The sequence below is a fragment of the Schistocerca cancellata genome, chromosome 11, assembly GCF_023864275.1.
Source record: "Schistocerca cancellata isolate TAMUIC-IGC-003103 chromosome 11, iqSchCanc2.1, whole genome shotgun sequence".
NCBI lineage: Eukaryota > Metazoa > Arthropoda > Insecta > Orthoptera > Acrididae > Schistocerca > Schistocerca cancellata.
Window position 1 is genome coordinate 49334640 of NC_064636.1, and position 24662 is coordinate 49359301.

The window sequence follows — 24662 nt, forward strand, 5'->3', positions numbered from 1 at the left end:
GTGGTAGAAGCCGACCTCGGGGAAGATCAGTTTGGATTCCGTAGAAATATTGGAACACGTGAGGCAAAACTGACCCTAACACTTATCTTAGAAAATAGATTAACGAAAGACTAACCTACGTTTCTAGCATTTGTAGACATAGAGAAAGCTTATGACAATGTTTACTGGAATAATCTCTTTCAAATTCTGAAGGTGGCAGGAGTAAAATACAGGGAGCGAAAGGCTATATACACTTTGTACAGAAACCAGATGGCATGAAAGGGAAGCAGTTGTTGGGAAGGGAGTGAGACAGGGTTGTAGCCTATCCCCAATGTTATTCAATCTGTATACTGAGCAAGCAGTAAAGGAAACAAAAGAAAAATTCGGAGTAGGAATTAAAGTCCACGGAGAAGAAATAAAAACTTTGAGGATCGCCGATGACATTGTAATTCTGTCAGAGACAACAAAGGACCTGGAAGATCAACTGAACGGGTAAGACAGTGTCTTGAAAGGAGGATATAAGATGAACATCAACAAGAGCCAAACGAGGATAATGGAATTTAGTCGAATTAAATCGGGTGATGCTGCGGGAATTAGATCAGGGAATGACACACTTAAAGTAGTAAAGGAGTTTTGCTATTTGGGGAGCAAAGTAACTGATGATGGTCGAAGTAGAGAAGATATAAAATGTAGACTGGCAATGGCAAGCGTTTCTGAAGAAGAGAAATTTTTTAACATCGCGTATAGATTTAAGTGTCAGGAAGTCGTTCCTGATAGTATTTGTATGGAGTGTAGGCATGTATGGAAGTGAAACGTGGACGCTAAATAGTTTAGACAAGACGAGAATAGAAGCTTTCGAAATGTGGTGCTACAGGAGAATGCTGAAGATTAGATGGGTAGATCACGTAAGTAATGAGGTAGTACTGAATAGAATGGGAGAGAAATTTGTGGTACAACTTGTCTAGAAGAAGGGATCAGTTGGTAGGGCATATTCTGAGGCATCAAGGGATCACCAATTTAGTATTGGAGGGCAGAGTGGAGGGTTAAAATCGTAAAGGGAGACCAAGAGACGAATACACTAAACAGATTCAGAAGGATGTAGGTTGCTGTAGGTACTGGGAGATGAAGAAGCTTGCACAGGATAGAGTAGCATGGAGAGCTGCATCAAACCGTTCGCTGGACTGAAGATCACAATAACAATATAATAAATGGATATGGATTCTGGATATACAGGGAGTGGTGGTGGTGGTATTGGCAAGTTCCTATGGGACAAAACTGCTGAGGTCATCAGTCCCTAGGCTTACACACTACTTAATCAAACTTACACTAACTTATGCTAAGGACAACACACACACACTCATGCCCGAGGGTGGACTCGAACTTCATGAGGGGGGAGTTGCGTGAACCGTGGCAAGGCGCCCGAGACCGCGCGGCAACCTCGCGAGGCTATATAGGGTCAAACAATAAAGTTAGGCAGAAATTGCAAGACACATTCCTCGTACACAGACGAAGAAATAATGTTATCTGAACATTGGTCTGGAAACGCTTTGTATTCATGTTACAATTCACTTGTCCAACTCATTAATCATGAGAACACACGCGAACAGACCGGATCAGCATACCACAAGCAGCTCTTTCTGGCAGGAGATGTTCTGTAAGCCCTGCGTGGGCATCCACCCGCCGCCGTAGTGAATCTCGCATGCGCTGGTGTTTACCTGTGCTATAGGGTATGGTTTGGCGGCCTTCCCTAATGCGAGCTCGTAGACTCTGAACATGTTGTACCGGGGATACGCACACAAGAGCTTTCAAACGTCCCCACAAATAAAAAGCCAGTGGGTTTAGGTGTGGAGAATGGAGGCCGGCCAACTGGTCCACCTCTGCATATCCATGTGTCACCAAATCTAATGATAAAACGAGGGGGTGCTCCATCGTGCATGAAGTACACGTTTTATCACACACAGTCCACTGGACCTGACAGGATACCAATTCGATTACGCAAAGGAGCTTGCCCCCCTTCTAACACCCGTGAACTGCAAGTCGCTAGAGGAACGGAAGGTTCCAAATGATTGGCAAAGAGCACAGGTAGTCGCAGTCTTCAAGAAGGGTCGTCGAGCAGATGCGCTAAACTATAGACCTATATCTCTGACATCGATCTGTTGTAGAGTTTTAGAACATGTTTTTTGCTGGCGTATCATGTCATTCCTGGAAACCCAGAATCTACTCTCGCTTGATTTGTTCATGAGACCCAGAAAATATTAGATACAGGCTCCCAGGTAGATGCCATTTTCCTTGACTTCCGGAAGGTGTTCGATACAGTTCCGTACTGTCGCTTGATGAACGAAGTAAGAGCCTACGGAATATCAGACCAGCTGTGTGGCTGGATTGAAGAGTTTTTAACAAACAGAAACAGTATGTTGTTTTCAATGGAGAGACGTCCACAGACGTTAATGTAACCTCTGGCGTGCCACAGGGCAGTGTTATGGGACCATTGCTTTTCACAATATATATATGATGATGATGATGATATATATATATATATATATATATATATATATATATATATATATATATATATATGACCTAGTAGATAGTGTCGGAAGTTCCGTGCGGCTTTTCGCGGATGATGCTGTAGTATACAGAGAAGTTGCACCATTAGAAAATTGCAGTGAAATGCAGGAAGATCTGCAGCGGACAGGCATTTGGTGCAGGGAGTTGCAACTGACCCTTAACATAGACAAATGTAATGTATTGCGAATACATAGAAAGAAGGATCCTTTATTGTATGATTATATGATAGCGGAACAAACACTGGTAGCAGTTACTTCTGTAAAATATCTGGGAGTATGCGTGCGGAACGATGATCACATGAAATTAATTGTTGGTAAGGCGGGTACCAGGTTGAGATTCATTGGGAGGGTCCTTAGAAAATGTAGTCCATCAAAAAAGGAGGTGGCTTACAAAACACTCGGTCGACCTATACTTGAGTATTGCTCATCAGTGTGGGATCCGTACCAGGTCGGGTTGACGGAGGAGATAAAGAAGATCCAAAGAAGAGCGGCGCGTTTCCTCACATGATTATTTGGTAAGCGTGATAGCGTTAAGGAGATGTTTAGCAAACTCGAGTGGCAGACTCTGCAAGAGAGGCGCTCTGCATCGCGGTGTAGCTTGCTCGTCAGGTTTCGAGAGGGTGCGTTTGTGGATGAGGTATCGAATATATTGGATCCCCCTACTTATATCTCCCGAGGAGATCAGGAATGTAAAATTAGAGAGATTCGAGCGCGCACGGAGGCTTTCCGGCAGTCATTCTTCCCGCGAACCATACGCGACTGGAACAGGAAAGGGAGGTGATGACAGTGAGATGTGAAGTGCCCTCCGCCACACACCGTTGGGTGGCTTGCGGAGTATAAATGTAGATGTAGATGAACAGATTAGGTAGAACACTCTCTACGAAATTATGGTAACTTTGTCTGTTGAGCCTGGGTGGAAGAAAGAGAGGCGTGGCAACCGGGACATGTAAAACAAAACACTGGCAGGGAACAGAGATGTCCCCCGCGATTCTGCGAGTGTAATCACAAAAGTAAGGTCTCCTATTTTTTTTATAACTACAGATCTCTGTTTGTGTGCCAGTTGGTCACACTGTTATGAAGAGTGCCTCGCGATCTGAGTGTTAACATGCGCACACCGCGCTGAGGCGCTCAGTCTTGGCATGGCTGCCGTTGACAATGTTACCGCCAAGTGCGAATTGAGCGCAGTTATTCGATTTTTGAACGCAAAGGCTTTAGGAAAAGTAAAGGGACGAGAGAGGCAATTCTGACGTTACGGTTAATAATGGAAGCAAGGCTAAAGAAAAATCAAGTCTCTTTCATGGGATTCGTCGACCTGGAAAAAGCGTTCGACAATATAAAATGGTGCAAGCTGTTCGAGATTCTGAAAAAAGTAGGGGTAAGCTATAGGGAGAGACGGATCATATACAATATGTACAACAACCAAGAGGGAATAATAAGAGTGGACGATCAAGAACGAAGTGCTCGTATTAAGAAGGGTGTAAGGCAAGGCTGTAGCCTTTCGCCCCTACTCTTCAATCTGTACATCGAGGAAGCAATGATGGAAATAAAAGAAAGCTTCAGGAGTGGAATTAAAATACAAGGTGAAAGGATATCAATGATACGATTCGCTGATGACATTGCTATCCTGGGTGAAAGTGAAGAAGAATTAAATGATCTGCTGAACGGAATGAACAGTCTAATGAGTACACAGTATGGCTTGAGAGTAAATCGGAGAAAGACGAAGGTAATGAGAAGTAGTAGAAATGAGAACAGCGAGAAACTTAACATCAGGATTGATGGTCACGAAGTCAATGAAGTTAAGGAATTCTGCTACCTAGGCAGTAAAATAACCAATGACGGACGGAGCAAGGAGGACATCAAAAGCAGACTCGCTATGGCAAAAAAGGCATTTCTGGCCAAGAGAAGTCTACTAATATCAAATACCGGCCTTAATTTGAGGAAGAAATTTCTGAGGATGTACGTCTGGAGTACAGCATTGTATGGTAGTGAAACATGGACTGTGGGGAAACCGGAACAGAAGAGAATCGAAGCATTTGAGATGTGGTGCTATAGACGAATGTTGAAAATTAGATGGACTGATAAGGTAAGGAATGAGGACGTTCTACGCAGAATCGGAGAGGAAAGGAATATGTGGAAAACACTGATACGGAGAAGGGCCAGGATGATAGGACATCTGCTAAGACATGAGGGAATGACTTCCATGGTACTAGAGGGAGCTGTAGAGGGCAAAAACTGTAGAGGAAGACAGAGATTGGAATACGTCAAGCAAATAATTGAGGACGTAGGTTGCAAGTGCTACTCTGAGATGAAGAGGTTAGTCAGTAGACTGATGACCAAAAAAAAAGGGCGCTGCGCCGATTGAAATCCATCGCCAATTGACGGAAGTGTGCATGGATGCCAAATTCAAATCAGAACCGGAGAAGAGGATTGCTGAGCAAGGGCGTACACATTCTCAATGACAACGCTCGCCCACACATCGCTAGGCAAACCGTTACTCTCCTGCAACAGTTTCAGTGGAACATAATCGCCCACCCACCCTATAGTCCTGACTTGAGGCCCAGTGACTATCACCTGTTCCCTAGGTTAACAGAACATTTGACCGGAAAGCGATTCACCTCCGACGACGACGTGAAAGAAGAGGTTCATAGATTTCTGAACAGCATGGCGGCGAGCTGGTATGATATGGGCATACAAAAACTGCCACAGCGGCTACAAAAATGCATCGACAAAAATGGTGATTATGTCGAATAATACCGGGTGATCAAAAAGTCTGTATTAATTTGAAAACTTTATAAACCACGGAAAAATGTAGATAGAGAGGTAAAAATTGACACAAATGCTTGGAATGACATGGGGTTTTATTAGAACAAAAAAAATTCACAAAATGTCCAAAAGATGGCGCTGGACAGCAAAACGTCAATGACTGCGCATGACAATCGTGTACAAAAGCAGCTGTAATGAGAGAGAGAATCAGATGCACCAGCAGTTGCAGCATGTTGACGTTACCTGAAAAGGCGCTTTTGATGAAGCTGTATTACCAGAATGGGGAATGTGCTAGTTCAGCGTTACGATCCTATCGCCACTGGAAGGGGACTCGAACGGGTACTGGTCCGTTGACAAATCCAAAAATGGCTCTGAGCACTATGGGACTTAACATCTATGGTCATCAGTCCCCTAGAACTTAGAACTACTTAAACCTAACCAACCTAAGGACATCACACAACACCCAGTCATCACGAGGCAGAGAAAATCCCTGACCCCGCAGGGAATCGAACCCGGGAACCCGGGCGTGAGAAGCGAGAACGCTACCGCACGACCACGAGCTGCGGACTTCACAAATGCAGCTGTGGCGAGAATGATTCCGAAGTTCGGCGCCACGGGTTGTTTAGACGATAGACCCCCTAGTGGGCGACCGAGCACAAAGCGTAATGCTGCTGAGACAGTTCAGGAAGAAAAAAAAATGGTTCAAATGGCTCTGAGCACTATGGGACTTAACATCTCAGGTCATCAGTCCCCTAGAACTTAGAACTACTTAAACCTAACTAACCTAAGGACATCACACACACCCATGCCCGAGGCAGGATTGGAACCTGCGACCGTAGCGGTCGCGCGGTTCCAAACTGTAGCGCCTAGAGCCGCTCGGCCAATCCGCCCAGCCATCGATAGTAGTGACTGGCGTATTGTGACGAGCCAGTTTCTCGGCCACCATCGACCAGACATTTTCAATTGGCGAGAGATCTGGAGAACGTGCTGGCCAGAGCAGCAGTCGAACATTTTCTGTATCCAGAAAGGCCCGTACAGGACCTGCAACACGCGGTCGTGCATTATCCTGCTGAAATGTAGGGTTTCGCAGGGATCGTATGAGCCACGGGTCGTAACACATCAGGAATGACTCGTCCACTGTTCAAAGTGCCGTCAATGCAAACAAGTGGTGACTGAGATGTGTAACCCATACCATCACGCCGGGAGATACGCCAGTATGGCGATGACGAATACACGCTTCCAATGTGCGTTCACCGCTATGTCGCCAAACACGGATGCGACCATCATGATGCTGTAAACAGACCCTGGATTCATCCGAAAAACTGACGTTTTGCCATTCGTGCACCCAGGTTCGTCATTGAGTACACCATCGCAGGCGCTCCTGTCTGCGACGCAGTGTCAAGGGTAATCGCAGCCATGGTCTCCGAGCTAATAGTCCATGCTGCTGCAAACGTCGTCGAACTGTTCGGGCAGATGGTTGTTCTCTTGCGAAAGTCCCCATCTGTTGACTCAGGGATCGAGACGAGGCTGCACGATCCTTTACAGCCGTGCGGATAACACGGCTGTCATCTCGACTGCTAGTGATACGAGGCCATTGGGATCCAGCACGGCGTTCCGTATTACCCTCCTGAACCCATAGATTCCATATTCTGCTAACAGTCGTTGTATCTCGACCACTGCGAACAGCAATGTCGCGATACGATAAACCGCAATCGCGATAGGCTACGGTCCGAGCTTTATCAAAGTCGGAAACGTGATGGTACGCATTTCTCCTCCTTACGAGGCATCACAACAACGTTTCACCAGGCAACGCCGGTCAACTGCTGTTTGTGTATGAGAAATCCGGTGGAAACTTTCCCCATGTCAGCATGTTGTAGGTGTCGCCACCGTCGCCAACCTTGTGTGAATGCTCTGAGAAGCTAATGATTTGCATATCGCAGCATCTTCTTCCTGTCGGTTAAATTTCGAATCTGTAGCACGTCATCTTCGTGGTCCAGCAATTTTTGTGGCCAGAAGTGTAAACAGGTCTATATAGTAATAAAACAATAGGAGACCTTACTTTTGGGATTATCCTCGTAATATTCTGTTCTTGTGTGTTTTCCGTGATTAATGACTTGGAGAAAATGAGCTGTAACATGAAAATAAAGCGTTTCCATACCCTTGTTCAGATAAAATAATGTCTTCGTCTACGTGTGAGGAATGGCTCCTGCAATTTGTACTTTATATTTTCGTTACACCCTGTTAGCCAATATACATGCAGGTAACTGTGACGTCAGAGCGGCGCTAGTGAACTATACAGTACCTCCTGCGAGGCGGGGGCGGCGTCGTCAGCGGCGGCTGGAGCTGCGTGGTCCTCCTCGTGGTCCGCCGCCGGCGCCGGCGTCGAGCTGGGACTGGGGGCGGCGTCTGGCGCCGCTGTGGAGGCGGGGGCGGCGGGGGCGGCGCCGGGCAGGCGGGGGCGGCCGCCTCCGGCCAGCGCGCCGATGCGTGGGCCGGGCCGCAGGGGGCGGGGGCCGCCCAGCGGGGGGCGAACTCCAGCCCTGGGAGCGAGAGGCGGGACAATGTGATTCGCTGCGGTTTAGCGCGCGCAAAATGCCGTGGCTGCAAGATGCGCAGTCGGCTGGGCAAGTGTGGCGGCAGCAGCAGTGGTGGGGGTCGCTTAGAGCACCGTGCATACTACGAGGGTCACTTTGAAAGAAATGCACACTATTTTTTTAAGTCCATCTTTCATTCTACATGTTTGGAAGTTTTACAGTGTGTAGATACATCCTTTAGGAACAATATTTTGGTTTCTCCACATAATTTCCATCCCTCTCAACTGCCTTACGCCATCTTGGAACTAGCGCCTGTATACCCACACGGTAAAATTCTAGACCAACCTGTTGGAGCCACTGTTTGGCAGCGCGCACTTGTTCCACGAAGAGAGTCTTTCACTTTCCCAAAGAGGTGATAGTCACACGGAGCCAGGTCAGGACTGTAAGGTGGGTGTTCCAGTGTTGTCCATCCGAGTTTTGCGATCGCTTCCATGGTTTTTTGACTGACATGTGCATTTTCGTGCAACAGCAAAACATCCTGCTTCTGCCGATGTGGTCAAACACGACTCAGTCAAGCTCGAAGTTTCTTCAGTGTCGTCACATATGCATCAGAATTCGTGGTGGCTCCACTTGGCATGATGTCCACAAGCAAGAGTCCTTCGGAATCGAAAAACACTGTAGCCATAACTTTTCCAGCAGAAGGTGTGGTTTTGAATTTTTTTTTTCATTGGGTGAATTTGCATGATGCCACTCCATTGCTTGCCTCTTCGTCTCTGGTGAAAAATGATGGAGCCATGTTTCATCACCTGTCACAATTCTTCCAAGAAAGTCATCTCCATCGTTCTCGTACTGTTCCAAAAGTTCGCTGCATACCATTTTTCTTGTTTCTTAGTGAGCCACTGTCAACATCCTGGGAACCCACCTGGCACAAACCTATGCATCAGAATTTATGCTGGTTCCACGTGGCATGATGTCCACAAGCAAGAGTCCTTCGGAATCGAAAAACACCGTAGCCATAACTTTTCCAGCAGAAGGTTCGGTTTAGAATTTTTTTTTTTCATTGGGTGCCACTCCATTGCTTGCCTCTTCGTCTCTGGTGAAAAATGATGGAGCCATGTTTCATCACCTGTCACAATTCTTCCAAGAAATTCATCTCCACCGTTCTCGTACTGTTCCAAACGTTCGCTGCATACCATTTTTCTTGTTTCTTAGTGAGCCACTGTCAACATCCTGGGAACACACCTGGCACAAACCTATGCATCAGAATTTATGCTGGTTCCACTTGGCATGATGTCCACAAGCAAGAGTCCTTCGGAATCGAAAAACACTGTAGCCATAACTTTTCCAGCAGAAGGTGTGGTTTTGAATTTTTTTTTTCATTGGGTGAATTTGCATGATGCCACTCCATTGCTTGCCTCTTCGTCTCTGGTGAAAAATGATGGAGCCATGTTTCATCACCTGTCACAATTCTTCCAAGAAATTCATCTCCACCGTTCTCGTACTGTTCCAAAAGTTCGCTGCATACCATTTTTCTTGTTTCTTAGTGAGCCACTGTCAACATCCTGGGAACCCACCTGGCACAAACCTATGCATCAGAATTTATGCTGGTTCCACTTGGCATGATGTCCACAAGCAAGAGTCCTTCGGAATCGAAAAACACCGTAGCCATAACTTTTCCAGCAGAAGTTTTGGTTTTGAATTTTTTTTTTCATAGGGTGAATTTGCATGATGCCACTCCATTGATTGCCTCTTCGTCTCTAGTGAAAAATGGTGGAGCCATGTTTCATCACTTGTCACAATTCTTCCAAGAAAGTCATCTCCACCGTTCTCGTACTGTTCCAAAAGTTCGCTGCATACCGTTTTTCTTGTTTCTTAGTGAGCCACTGTCAACATCCTGGGAACCCACCTGGCACAAACCTTTTTTTAACGCCAGCACTTTCAGTACTCTGCAAACGCTTCCTTCCCCTATCCCAACGTAGCGCCACAATTCGTTCACTGCGATGCGTCTGCGAGCAGTCACCAGTTCGTTAACTCTCTGCACATTGTCTGGAGTGTGTGCAGTACGAGGCCTGCCGCTGCGAGGACAATCCTCAATATTGCCGTGACCGTTTTCATCACGTAACCTGCTTGCCCACCGACTAACTGTACTGCAGCATCTCCATACACATTTTTCAACCTCTTATGGATGTTTCCCACTGTCTCGTTTTCACAGCACAGGAATTCTACGACAGCACGTTACTTCTGGCGAACGTCAAGTGTAGCAGCGATCTTGACGACATTCTGTGACGGCGCCACTCACGGGAACAGGTTGAACTAAGTTTGATAACAAGCGGGAAGGATGTATCTACACACTGTAAAACTTTCACACATGCAGAATGAAAACCGTATTTTTACAAAAATAGAGTGCATTTCTTTTGGAGTGACCCTCGTAGTTGCCATATGCCCCGCGGCCAACGGTGCAGTTTGAACGTCCTAACCCAAACTGTTCGGAAGTTATGACGATTTTACTTCGTATAGATCAATAATTGTCACCGTGTATCATCATTTGACGATCAACAAACTCAAGGCTACACAGAATTGTTTCTCGAAAAGCTGGTCCTTTGGTAATACACCTGGCGGCATTTTCTCTTCTTCTCCATTAGCGTATTTCTTCTGCTGTATCAGCAGATATTTGCAATTGCATTTTTTCATTATATAGATGAAGCGAGCCAAGTACTGCCTATTACTTGCATTTTTTTCTCTTGTTTCTGCGTCAGTCTTCTGACTGGTTTAGTGCGGGCTACCAAGAATTGCTCTCGTGTATCAACGTCTTAATCTCAGAGTAGCGCTTGGAACCTACGTTGTCAATGATATCTTGGCTGAATCCCAACGTTTGTCTTCCCCAACGAAGTTTACTTTCTACAGGCCTCTCTGGTACAAAACAAGGTATCCACTGATGTAGCAGAGCATGTCCTATCATTCTGTCCCTTCTTCTTGTCAACGTTCCCCACATAATCTTTTCGTCGCTGATTCCGAGGGAAGCCTCTTCATTCCTTTCCTTACCTTAGCAGTCCACATAATTTTCATCATTCTTCTGCAGCACCACATCTCAAACGCCTCGATTCCCTTCTGTTCTGCTTTTCCCACAGTCCCTGTTTCGGTGCCTAACAACGCTGGGCCCAAATGTACATTGCTAGAAATTTCTTCATTAAGGCCACTTTTTTACATTAACAGACTTCTCTTGGCCAAGACTGCGCTCCTTGCCTGAGCTAATCTGCTCTTTATATCATTCTTATCTTACTTCCAGGTTCGCAGCACTCCTTCATTTTTTCTACTTCGTAGTCTCCAATTTCGATAGTAAGTTGATCAGTAATCACATTCTTGCCACTTCTCATTACTTTTTTCCTTCGGTTTACTCTCACTCTACACGGTTTCTCCATGAGAGCGTGGAAGAACTTAACAGGCCGTAGAGGTAGGCAGTCCGGGATCAGAAATGCCAGATTCAGGAGATAACGTGAATAAAATCACATGTCTACTTTTTTATTTACATTATGTACAGTTAACTGCAAATACCATCATTCACACAATGAACGTACCTTTCGTACTGTATCTTACAAAAACATGTTGAAACTTACGTCAATCAACCTCAATGCAAGAATGACATCGGCGAACAAGGTTATGACGGACCCTGACAGATAGTTCTGGTGTGTTTGGAATCACATCACAGGCAGCTACAATTATGGCAAGTAATTCCATCTGCGTATCCATTGGGGCCTCGTGCACAAGCGACTTTAGATACCCCCGTAGGAAATACTCAAGAGAATAGGCGTCAGGTGACGTCACAGGGCGTAGAATATTACCTCCTCTTCCAATCCAGCGACCGGGAAATACAGTACTGAGATGGTTGCGGACGTCCACACTGAACTAAGGCGGTGCACCGTCATGTATGTTGTCTCAGCATTCTGTCACGAACAGCCTGTCTTCCAACAACGTAAATACGATGCAATAGAGCCACCTTATGGGCAAGTAAAGTAAGCAGATCGTGCATCATGACTTCCTAGTAAAAATCGTGCATCGTGACTTCCTAGCAATCAGGCCCGCCCTACTTGTTTCCTTGCAGGACTGCATGTAAATAAACAGCACAGTAGCTGTAAATTTGTACGCATGTTAGTTGTAAATAAACTGGAAAATAGTAATGCTAGACAAAGTGGCAGACAAGTTTACTTCTATACCTTGTAAGTAGGCTGTTTAGGTTTCTATGTTGGTAACGCCACGTAGCGCTCTGTATGAAAATCACTGGCTGTGCTGTGTGCAGTCTGTGGCTGGTTCGCATTGTTGTTTGCTATTGTAGTGTTGGGCAGCGGCAGCTGGATGTGAACAGCGCGTAGCGTTGCGCAGTGGGAGGTGAGCCGCCAGCAGTGGTGGATGTGGGGAGAGAGATGGCGGAGTTTTGAGAGCGCATGATCAGGACGTGTGTCCATCAGAGACAGTAAATTTGTAATATTGGATATCATGGACTGATATATATATTATGACTTTTGAACACTATTAAGGTAAATACATTGTTTGTTCTCTATCAAAATCTTTCATTTGCTAACTATGCCTATCACAAGTTAGTGCCTTCAGTAGTTTGAATCTTTTATTTAGCTGGCACTAGTGGCGCTCGCTGTATTGCAGTAGTTCGAGTAACGAAGATTTTTGTGAGGTAAGTGATTCATGAAAGGTATAGGTTATTGTTAGTCAGAGCCATTCTTTTGTAGGTATTATTGAAAGTCAGATTGTGTTGCGCTAAAAATATTGTGTGTCAGTTTAGTGTTGATCAGAATAGGTAAAGAGCAAAATGTCAACGTTCAGTTCTGCTCAGCTATTTGAAAATCAAATAATGTAAGAGGTTTATCAGCACAGTAATTCATTAATTTTTCCAAGGGGACGTTTCAACCTCCTTAAGCTGACTTCTCGGACTCCACGTTCCCTACCTCAAATAGTTCAGTGGAGCACTCTCTATGTCCTGTTATATTTTTGCACCCTCTTACGGAAACGCCCTGTATATCTGTTCTTATTTGTTTATGCCATTCAACACATTTTGTAATTCTTCTTTACCTTCACTGAGGATAGCAATGTAATCAGTGAATGTTATAATGTTGGTATCCTTCCATCTTGAATTTTATACCGCTCATGGAATCTTCTTTTATTCCTGACATCGCTTCTTCGATGTACGAGTGACGTTCAGTAAGCAATGGAACACATTTTTTTCTCGGCCTGTTTCGGTTGAAAAATGTGGAATTTACTGTGGAATTTAGTGTGCAATTTTCCCGCTGCAGCTGCAGCAGTTTCACGCGGTTCCGATACGTGCCAGTGCTATACGTAGCCTTCAGAATGGCGCCTGTAACAGAGGCGAATTGCAAGCAGAGAGATGTCATCGCCAATATTCTACAGAGACCTGGCAGTGAACAAAAGCACGGCGAGTCGTTGAGTGAGGCGTCTGTCATCATGGTAACAAGATCACGTAAACCTGTCTGATCCGCTGCATGCCAGTCGACCACACACAGCTTTTGTGCTACCCTCGGGGAACTGCAAAAACAATTTCAGTGTGTTCGTTTCCACAAAACTGTAAACGAATTTCTCCTTCTCCATGGCAATGGAAAACCTCATACAAGTCTGCCCACCCAATGGGAGCTCACAAAATTTCATTGGACTGTTCCTCTTCATCCACCCTACAGCTTGGATCTCATACTTTCCATCTGGTTGGTCCAATGAAAGATGCACTCCACAGAAAGCAGTATGTGAATGTTGAGGCGGTATTTGATGCAACAAGACGTTGCCTCTGGCGTCGACCAATAGAGTGGTACCAAGCAGGCATACAGTAAGTTTGCGTAAGGCCTTTCCATTGAACGGAGGTGATTTTGTAGCCAAACGAATGGTGAATAATATGGTGCATTGTAATCCTGAATAAAACCGCCGTGCTTTCAGAAAAAAAAAATTGTGTTGCATTACTTAGTGAACACCCCTCGTACACCAAATTGTTCATCTCGGCTTCCCTTACAGCACTGCATGACGCTGCAAACAGTTATCGTTTGCAGCTTGTATTGTATGGGAGAGAAGTCTCTAAATGAGACACAATGCTGGGGTGGTATGGGGTCAGGTGTAGGATTCCTCGGACAGTCCACCTCTAAAACTCAACCATATCGAGCCACATAACCACTCGATAAACCTCCCATAAGCACCCGATAACCAGCGCCATAACCACATCCATAACCACGCTCATAACAGACCCATGGACCACAACTGTAACCACGAACTCCACAACCACCATAACCACTCCACACGCACACTCAGAACCAACCCTACACCTGTGATTCTCCAACTTCTCCCGGCGCATTTTTTGCTCTGACAGTCCACAGGTGTACTGCCGGTACATAGTGTCCAACAGGCACAATATTTCGGCGATCAGACATGTCGCTACCGTCAGGTGCGCTGACGAACTGAGCTCCTGAGGACGGGAGGCCGTCTTAAACCCCCTTCCCCCGCGAGGCTTTCTCTCCACGGTCTCGGGATGGCAGATCATATGCGCTCTCCGCTCCACCTCTACAGTACAGCTTGTGGACGAAGTCACGGAGGAAGAGATAGCCACCGCCTATATACCGTATACTGGCGCACTATTGGGGCAAATAGGACGAATATTGAGGAAACACCAAGTAGGAACTTTTTGCCCGCCCAATAAACCACGAGCATTATTGGGAAGTGTCAAAGACGATCTCGGTTTGCGGAAGGCCGGCATGTACCAGATTCCATGTGAGTGTGGGAAGACTTACATTGGACAGACAGTGCGCACCATCGAAGATCGTTGCCGAGAACATCAGAGGCAAACTCGAGTTGTACCCCAACAAGTCGGCAATCGCAGAACACTGTTTGTCCGAAAATTACGAAATGGACTACCAACATAGCAGGGTCTTGGCACAGACATCTAAATACTGGGACAGCGTCGTTAGAGAAACTACCGAAATTCGTACCTGCGATTGCGGCTATAACCTCAGCAAGGCATGGGAACCAGCATTGATCATCATCATCATCATTTAAGACTGATTATGCCTTTCAGCGTTCAGTCTGGAGCATAGCCCCCTTATAAAATTCCTCCATGATCCCCTATTCAGTGCTAACATTGGTGCCTCTTCTGATGTTAAACCTATTACTTCAAAATCATTCTTAACCGGATCCAGGTACCTTCTCCTCGGTCCGCCCCGACTCCTCCTACCCTCTACTGCTGAACCCATGAGTCTCTTGGGTAACCTTGCTTCTCCCATGCGTGTAACATGACGCCACCATCTAAGCCTGTTCGCCCTGACTGCTACATCTATAGAGTTCATTCCCAGTTTTTCTTTGATTTCCTCATTGTGGACACCCTCCTGCCATTGTTCCCATCTACTAGTACCTGCAATCATCCTAGCTACTTTCATATCCGTAACCTCAACCTTGTTGATAAGGTAACCTGAATCCACCTAGCTTTCGCTCCCATACAACAAAGTTGGTCGAAAGATTGAACGGTGCACAGATAACTTAGTCTTGGTACTGACTTCCTTCTTGCAGAAGAGGGTAGATCGTACCTGAGCGCTCACTGCATTAGCTTTGCTACACCTCGCTTCCAGTTCTTTCACTTGTTGCCATCCTGTGAGAATGTGCATCCTAAGTACTTGAAACCGTCCACCTGTTCTAACTTTGTTCGTCCTATTTGGCACGCAATCCGTTTATATTTCTTTCCCACTGACATTACTTTCGTTTTGGAGATGCTAATCTTCATACCATAGTCCTTACATTTCTGATCTAGCTCTGAAATATTACTTTGCAAACTTTCAATCGAATCTGCCATCACAACTAAGTCATCCGCATATGCGAGACTGCTTATTTTGTGTTCACATATCTTAATCTCACCCAGCCAGTCTATTGTTTTCAACATATGATCCATAAATAATATGAACAACAGTGTTTTACTCCTGAAACTACTCTGAACCATGAACTCAATTTACCGTCAACTCTAACTGCTGCCTGAGTATCCATGTAAAGACCTTTAATTGCTTGCAAAAGTTTGCCTCCTATTCCATAATCTCGTAGAACAGACAATAACTTCCCCCTAGGAACCCGGTCATATGCCTTTTCTAGATCTATAAAGCATAGATACAATTCCCTGTTCCACTCATAACACTTCTCCATTATTTGCCGTAAGCTAAAGATCTGGTCCTGACAACCTGTAAGACGCCTAAACCCACACTGATTTTCATTCAATTGGTCCTCAACTAATACTCGCACTTTCCTTTCAACAATGCCTGAGAAGATTTTACCCACAACGCTGATTAAAGAGATACCTCGGTAGTTGTTAGAATCTTTTCTGTTTCCATTGAGTCTAACTAAAAAGAGGCTCAGCAAAGAAAACGAACGAGCGACCAGGGCGGACGAGGCAGCTACACCGACGCCACCACAGACGCCGACGCCACAGGGAAAGCCGACGCGCGGCTGCGGGCGCGGACCGCGGAGAGAACGCCTCGCGGGGGAAGAGGGTTTAGGACGGCCGCCCGCCCTAGGAGCTCAAGCCCATCAGTTTGCTACCAGCAGTCAGCAAGGCAGTTTGAAAGGCTCTATCTCTGCCGCCTACTGCGTCACATCAGGGAAGAACGTCTCCTACCGGACGATCAATGTGGTTTTTCGCCCTGGACACGCAACAACGCACCAACTGCTTCGACTCGTTGAAGCGGCCATTGATGCCATCGAACGGCGGGAATATTTCGGAGCCATAATCTACATCTACATCTACATCTACATTTATACTCCGCAAGCCACCCAACGGTGTGTGGCGGAGTCAACTTTACGTGCCACTGTCATTACCTCCCTTTTCTGTTCCAGTCGCGTATGGTTCGCGGGAAGAACGACTGTCTGAAAGCCTCTGTGCGCGCTCTAATCTCTCTAATTTTACATTCGTGATCTCCTAGGGAGGTATAAGTAGGGGGAAGCAATATATTCGATACCTCATCCAGAAACGCACCCTCTCGAAACCTGGCGAGCAAGCTACACCGCGATGCAGAGCGCCTCTCTTGCAGAGTCTGCCACTCGAGTTTGCTAAACATCTCCGTAACGCTATCACGCTTACCAAACAACCCTGTGACGAAACGCGCCGCTCTTCTTTGGATCTTCTCTATCTCCTCCGTCAACCCGACCTGGTACGGATCCCACACTGATGCGCAATACTCAAGTATAGGTCGAACGAGTGTTTTGTAAGCCACCTCCTTTGTTGATGGACTACATTTTCTAAGCACTCTCCCAATGAACCTCAACCTGGTATCCGCCTTACCAACAATTAATTTTATATGATCATTCCACTTCAAATCGTTCCGCACGCATACTCCCAGATATTTTACAGAAGTAACTTCTACCAGTGTTTGTTCCGCTATCATATAATCATACAATAAAGGATACTTCTTTCTATGTACTCGCAATACATTACATTTGTCTATGTTAAGTGTCAGTTGCCACTCCCTGCACCAAGTGCCTATCCGCTGCAGATCTTCCGGCATTTCGCTACAATTTTCTAATGCTGCAACTTCTCTGTATATTACAGCATCATCCGCGAAAAGCCGCATGGAACTTCCGACACTATCTACTAGGTCATTTATATATATTGTGAAAAGCAATGGTCCCATAACACTCCCCTGTGGCACGCCAGAGGTTACTTTAACGTCTGTAGACGTCTCTCCATTGATAACAACATGCTGTGTTCTGTTTGCTAAAAACTCTTCAATCCAGCCACACAGCTGGTCTGATATTCCGTAGGCTCTTACTTTGTTCATCAGGCGACAGTGCGGAACTGTATCGAACGCCTTCCGGAAGTCAAGGAAAATAGCATCTACCTGGGAGCCTGTATCTAATATTTTCTGGGTCTCATGAACAAATAAAGCGAGTTCGGTCTCACACAATCGCTGTTTCCGGAATCCATGTTGATTCCTACATAGTAGATTCTGGGTTTCCAAAAACGACATGATACTCGAGCAAAAAACATGTTCTAAAATTCTACAACAGATCGACGTCAGAGATATAGGTCTATAGTTTTGCGAATCTGCTCGACGACCCTTCTTGAAGACTGGGACTACCTGTGCTCTTTTCCACTCATTTGGAACCTTCCGTTCCTCTAGAGACTTGCGGTATACGGCTGTTAGAAGGGGGGCAAGTTCTTTCGCGTACTCTGTGTAGAATCGAATTGATATCCCGTCAGGTCCAGTGGACTTTCCTCTGTTGAGTGATTCCAGTTGCTTTTCTATTCCTTGGACACTTATTTCGATGTCAGCCATTTTTTCGTTTGTGCGAGGATTTAGAGAAGGAACTGCAGTGCGGTCTTCCTCTGTGAAACAGCTTTGGAAAAAGGTGTTTAGTATTTCAGCTTTACGCGTGTCATCCTCTGTTTCAATGCCTTCATCATGCTGGATGTTTCACGGGCGTTCGATTCTGTACGGCGTGAGGGGCTTCTCTTCAAGCTCCTGGACCTCGGTGTGCCCCCCCCCCCCCCCCCGCATGTGCGTATCTTAAAATCTTACCTCGCCGACAGAAGCTTTCATGTACACACGGAGGACCTGCCGTCGCGCCGCCGAGTCAGGGCTGGAGTTCCCCGAGGCTCCGTCCTCGGCCCCGTACTGTATGTACATCCTGTACATCGCAGACATGCCGCGAATGGACAGGGTCCACCTCGCCCTCTACGCGGATGATACGGCGAAGTACACGCGCAGCATGAATGCAGCTCTGGTCCGACGACGCATGCAGCGGCTGACACTTAGTGAGCCAGGATGTGGCGCCTCAGCTTCAACGAGGATAAGACGCAAGCCCTCCTCATCACCAAGAAGCGTATCCCAGCCGACCTACCGCAGATCACCATCAGGGGAATCGCCGTACCTTGGGGCAATACCGCTAAGTACCTGGGTGTGACACTGGATAGTGGACTCACATGGAGATACCATATCGACGACATCGTCAAAAAGGTCAGGGGTAGAATGACTCAACTCTACCCCTTTCTAAATCCGACACCTGCGCTCCCGCCAGAACTGGGTGTTGCGCTCTATCTTACACTCATATGCCCGCTTATCGACTACGCCGCTGTGGTTTGGGGCAATGCTGCAACGACCCACGTCGACCGACTCCAGCGCGTTCAGAACCGGATCCTACGTCTGGCATTGCACCTCCCTCGGGACTTCCCGTCGGACGACCTTAACCGAATCTCCAACATCCCTACTGTTCGAGACAGGTTTCGTCAGGCTGCACGGCTCTTTTACGAGAAGAACGCGCAGTCCGAAAATCAGCTCCTTCGAGCACTGGACCGCAGGGTGCAGCGTCTTAACGCAACCAGATGGCCCCACCTGCTTCGCGACCATTGAGTTGCCAGCACGTCCAGAACACCGTCCCAGCAGACTGACAGGAGATGAAACACGAAGTCAGGCCACATCACTAGCTCCGTCAGTTTGGAGGAATAGCCTTCCGGCTTAGACTCCACTGACCCACAGGGGCTCATCTGTTCCTGTCAGGCAGCAGCAGCACCAGGAGCTCAGTTCGTCAGCGCACCTGACGATGGCGACATGTCTGATCGCCGAAATATTGTGCCCGTTGGACTCTATGGACCGGCAGTACACCCGTGGACTGTTCGAGCAAGAAATACGCCGGGAGAAGCTGAAGAATCACAGGTGTAGGGTTGGTTCTGAGTGTGCATGTGGAGTGGTTATGGTGGTTGTGGAGTTCGTGGTTACAGTTGTGGTCCATGGGTCTGTTACAGGCGTGGTTATGGATGTGGTTATGGCGCTGGTTATGGGGTGCTTATGGGAGGTTTATCGAGTGGTTATGTGGCTTGATATGGTTGAGTTTTAGAGGTCTGTTATTGGTGGTGGATAAGGGGTGACTATGGTGGTAGTTATAGCTCTGGTCGTTGAGTGGTTACGGAGTGATTACATGGGTCGTAATGGGTGTGGTTCACAGGTCTATCATTGGGGCCACTTCTTTACCTGCCGGGCCTGGTGACAGCTGGTGGGCTGGCCTCAGAGGCACTCTCTGCAGAGGCGTCTTCTGCGGGGGCGGCGGGCGCGGCGCTGGGGGCGGGTGGCGCCGGCTCGGCGTCTCCAGCGGGGGCGGCGGGGGCAGCGGGGGCGGCCGTCGTGGGGCGGATCACACCACGCCGTCTGCCCAGCACGCTGTGCCTGTGGTGAGTATCCCCATATTAACACAGTATCATATATGCTGTGGTATAATCTGACTGTCGACTATCGATTGTTAAACCAAGTCGACTGTGACAACCAGCAATGGGCTCTTTGACTCTTAACTAAATTACACTGCATAAATTCAATCTGTTTGTACATAAGACATATGAAGGGCTTATTTCAATAGTGGCACAACTCCATTTTTGCTCTTTCTGAGACACAGAGTCATAAAGTTAAATGAGTGCTGAAAGATCTGTAGTTGAGATACCAGAAATATTCAAGTTTATATACATATTTTTTCAAGTATTCTGGTTTCAAGTTTATATATATATATATATATATATATATATATATATATATTATATTTTCAAGTATTCTGGTATCTCAACTGCAGAATTTGCAGCGTTCATTTATCTTTAGGAGTCTGTATCTCAGAATGAGCAAAAATGGACTTGTATCACTATTGAAATAAGCCCTTCATATTTCTAACAACGTAATGACATAACTGATTACTAGCTGATTTCCCAGATGCTATACAGTCCTTCTGTTATTGCATTTTAGTATTCATGAAAGAAGTCCACATTTCGAATACTGAAAATTCAAATTCATCACCCCACACTTTGCTACTATGATTATGATGCCTGTATATCCTAACAGAATAATACGTATCATGGAAGACCCACTCATTTGCGTAATTCCAAAATTGTGTCAAGTATCAATGAGAGAATTTATGGTGCAATATTGAAATTCAATTAAATGACCATTTCAAAAGTAACGTTTATTCAGCTAATACCACACAACAAAATATCATATTTTATGGATACAACTGTAAAGCAAGTGTATCAAGTGAATTAAACATAATAAAATACCAATCATAATATTAAATTCTCCAAACTCGCTAAAAATTACAGACTCGCAAAAGCCAAGACCAGTTTTGGAATCAGTACAAAAATTTCTTACAAATGTGACATTTTGCACATTTAATGTAACATTAATGTAACATTTTAATTACGTTCATTGAAAATGGGTGCTTAAAGAAAAGAATTAAAAATAACAACTTAAAAAAATAGAGATTACATAAAATTTGTACATAGTAAAAGTTATTTGGATTTACTGTTATATATACCTTAATGGAAACATTATCTTATCAACAAAGGAAAGAATAACTTGTTATGTTAAAAAAAATTTCTTTCGAAAATATCGTTTACAAAAGAAACTTGTAGATTCCAGAAACTTTGATTATAAACTTGAAACTGATTTAAACTGCAAAACAGGATAATTTTGTAGCCTAAAATGGTAATTCTCAAAATATATGCTTTACTTAAAATCTGGGTTCTAACTACAAATCGTAGGATTTAAAAGTGTACTTTTCGAGAAACCTCTGAAGCGAACAGGGAGGATATAAACAGAAGTAAAGCGCGTTAAGTGCAGCAGTTGTGCTCAGTTCGTAAACGTGCAAATGGTTCACATGGCTCTAAGCACTATGGGACTTAACATCTGAGGTCACCAGTTCCCTAGACTTAGAACTACTTAAATCTAACTAACCTAAAGACATCACACACATCCATGCCCGAGGCAGGATTCGAACCTGCGACCGTAGCAGCAGCGCGGTTCCGGACTGAAGTGCCTAGAACCGCTCGGCCACAGCGGCCGGCCGATTCAGATGCTAAGATGAGCTTTGTGAAGTGGTTCTCTGGTGAGTACTTGCACTATGTTGCTTTTTGGAAAGAGGTCAAAATATCAAGAATTACTACGAAGAAAAGTGTCTCAATAGTGATAATAACAAACCTGCAGCGTGCTCATCGAGGCGCAAACGAACTTCTAGTACGGCGGAAAACATAAGTAAAATCTTATAGTATTTGCAATTATTTATTGCCAGTTATAATTGTATAGCCAAACATTGGTTTTAAGTTTTACCAAAAATGTACTGGCAATAATTAATGCTGAACGTTTTGGTTATCACTGTTTGGGAAGAGATTTATTGCAATTAGCAGTGTGTCGGCAGTTGTATAGTTGGATGTCTCAAGCTACTTCTGGACATCAGGAACTATGGGGGGCACGATTAAAGAAAGAAAGAAGGAAAAATGTTTCTGAATCGGTGCAAGTAAGCAACGTGTGCCGACAGTTTCGTGGGCCTGTGCTAGAGACAAGGACGTAGGCCGTTTGTCTTTATGGCATGTTGTGACGTAACAAGATGGCGTCCATCACGACGCGGAAGTCACGACGGCAGGGCTTTTGTCGTTTAGAGTTAGGGGCCACCTGCATATCGGAGAGCGATCTCTGTACAACTGCGGCAGCCGTAAGGACTCGGGAATTCGTGAACCGGATTGCGCAGAAAGGAACAGTAGCTGGCGTTCAACAAGTCTACACAAAACTGTAAACTGGGTGCTCTGTAAGGAACTGTTAATTTTTGGAAATCACTGTAAGGAATGTCGTTAGACACTTCACCCAGAGAACAGTACAACTTGTTTGAAAAGTCTACACAAAACTATTAACGTGGCAGTACTGGGTGCTACACAAGTCACTACAGTATTTTGTAAATCAGTAGTGGGAGTTTCGTAAGCAATACCTCACAGTATACGCAAGGAAAAGGGAAAAATACTGGGTGTTTAAAAAGTCTCCACAAAACTGTAAACGTTGTAGTGGCAGGCGTTTCATAAATCAATATTAATTTTTGAAACTCAGTGTAGTGGTTTCGTAAGAAACTTCACTCAGTATAGGCACTGAAAAGGCTACAGTACAGGGTGTTTAGTAAGTGCCCACAAAACTATAAATTTGTCAGTACAGGGTGCCTCGTAAGTCACTACTCGCTTTCGTAAATCAGCAAGGGAGTTTCCTAAGAAATACCACACAGTGTACGTGTAGATAGAGAAACAGTACTGCGTGTCCAAAAAGTGTACATAAAATTTTAAACTTGGCAATACTGGGTGTTTTGTGAGTCAATGTTAATTTTTGGAAATCAGTGTATAATGTTTCGTTAGGAAATTCACTCAGAAAACAGTACAGAGTGTTTAATAAGTCGCCAAAAAACTATAAACGTGACAGTACAGGGTGCCTCATAAGTCACAACTTGCTTTTTAAAATAAGTTCCTCCCTCGGGCATGGATGTGTGTGTTTGTCCTTAGGATAATTTAGGTTAAGTAATGTGTAAGCTTAGGGAGTGATGACCTTAGCAGTTAAGTCCTATAGGATTTCACACACTTTTTTTTAAATCAGCGTGGGAGTTTCGTGTAAGAAATACCACACAGTGTACGTACAGAAAGGGGTACAGTACTGCGTGTTCATAAGGTCTACACAAAGCTGTAAATGCGGCAGTACTCGGTGCTTCGTAAGTCACTATTAACTTTTGGAAATCACTAGAGGAAGTTTCATAAGAAACTTCATGCAGAGAACAATACAGAGCGTTTGAAAAGTCACCACAAAGCTGTAAATGTGGCAGTACTGGGGCTTTGCAAGTGAAGGTTTGTCAGTTCATAACGTGGTATTAGATGTTGTGCGAGATATTTTCGGTCCGATTGGAGCAAATTAACAATTACACTCCTGGAAATGGAAAAAAGAACACATTGACACCGGTGTGTCAGACCCACCATACTTGCTCCGGACACTGCGAGAGGGCTGTACAAGCAATGATCACACGCACGGCACAGCGGACACACCAGGAACCGCGGTGTTGGCCGTCGAATGGCGCTAGCTGCGCAGCATTTGTGCACCGCCGCCGTCAGTGTCAGCCAGTTTGCCGTGGCATACGGAGCTCCATCGCAGTCTTTAACACTGGTAGCATGCCGCGACAGCGTGGACATGAACCGTATGTGCAGTTGACGGACTTTGAGCGAGGGCGTATAGTGGGCATGCGGGAGGCCGGGTGGACGTACCGCCGAATTGCTCAACACGTGGGGCGTGAGGTCTCCACAGTACATCGATGTTGTCGCCAGTGGTCGGCGGAAGGTGCACGTGCCCGTCGACCTGGGACCGGACCGCAGCGACGCACGGATGCACGCCAAGACCGTAGGATCCTACGCAGTGCCGTAGGGGACCGCACCGCCACTTCCCGGCAAATTAGGGACACTGTTGCTCCTGGGGTATCGGCGAGGACCATTCGCAACCGTCTCCATGAAGCTGGGCTACGGTCCCGCACACCGTTAGGCCGTCTTCCGCTCACGCCCCAACATCGTGCAGCCCGCCTCCAGTGGTGTCGCGACAGGCGTGAATGGAGGGACGAATGGAGACGTGTCGTCTTCAGCGATGAGAGTCGCTTCTGCCTTGGTGCCAATGATGGTCTTATGCGTGTTTGGCGCCGTGCAGGTGAGCGCCACAATCAGGACTGCATACGACCGAGGCACACAGGGCCAACACCCGGCATCATGGTGTGGGGAGCGATCTCCTACACTGGCCGTACACCACTGGTGATCGTCGAGGGGACACTGAATAGTGCACGGTACATCCAAACCGTCATCGAACCCATCGTTCTACCATTCCTTGACCGGCAAGGGAACTTGCTGTTGCAACAGGACAATGCACGTCCGCATGTATCCCGTGCCACCCAACGTGCTCTAGAAGGTGTAAGTCAACTACCCTGGCCAGCAAGATCTCCAGATCTGTCCCGCATTGAGCATGTTTGGGACTGG

At 46.0% G+C, this 24662-nt stretch overlaps 1 protein-coding gene across 1 annotated transcript in view; it reads right to left on the minus strand.

Annotated features, from left to right (window-relative positions):
- LOC126108950 (mucin-5AC-like) overlaps positions 1–24662 on the minus strand; it is a 329782-nt gene that overhangs the window by 19849 nt on the left and 285271 nt on the right. Inside the window, exons 12-13 of the mRNA XM_049914334.1 lie at positions 19846–20037; positions 7612–7849 (exon numbers count right to left, since the gene is read on the minus strand). Of these exons, the coding sequence (XP_049770291.1) occupies positions 7612–7849; positions 19846–20037 (430 nt within the window). The remainder of the gene's footprint in view (positions 1–7611; positions 7850–19845; positions 20038–24662) is intronic.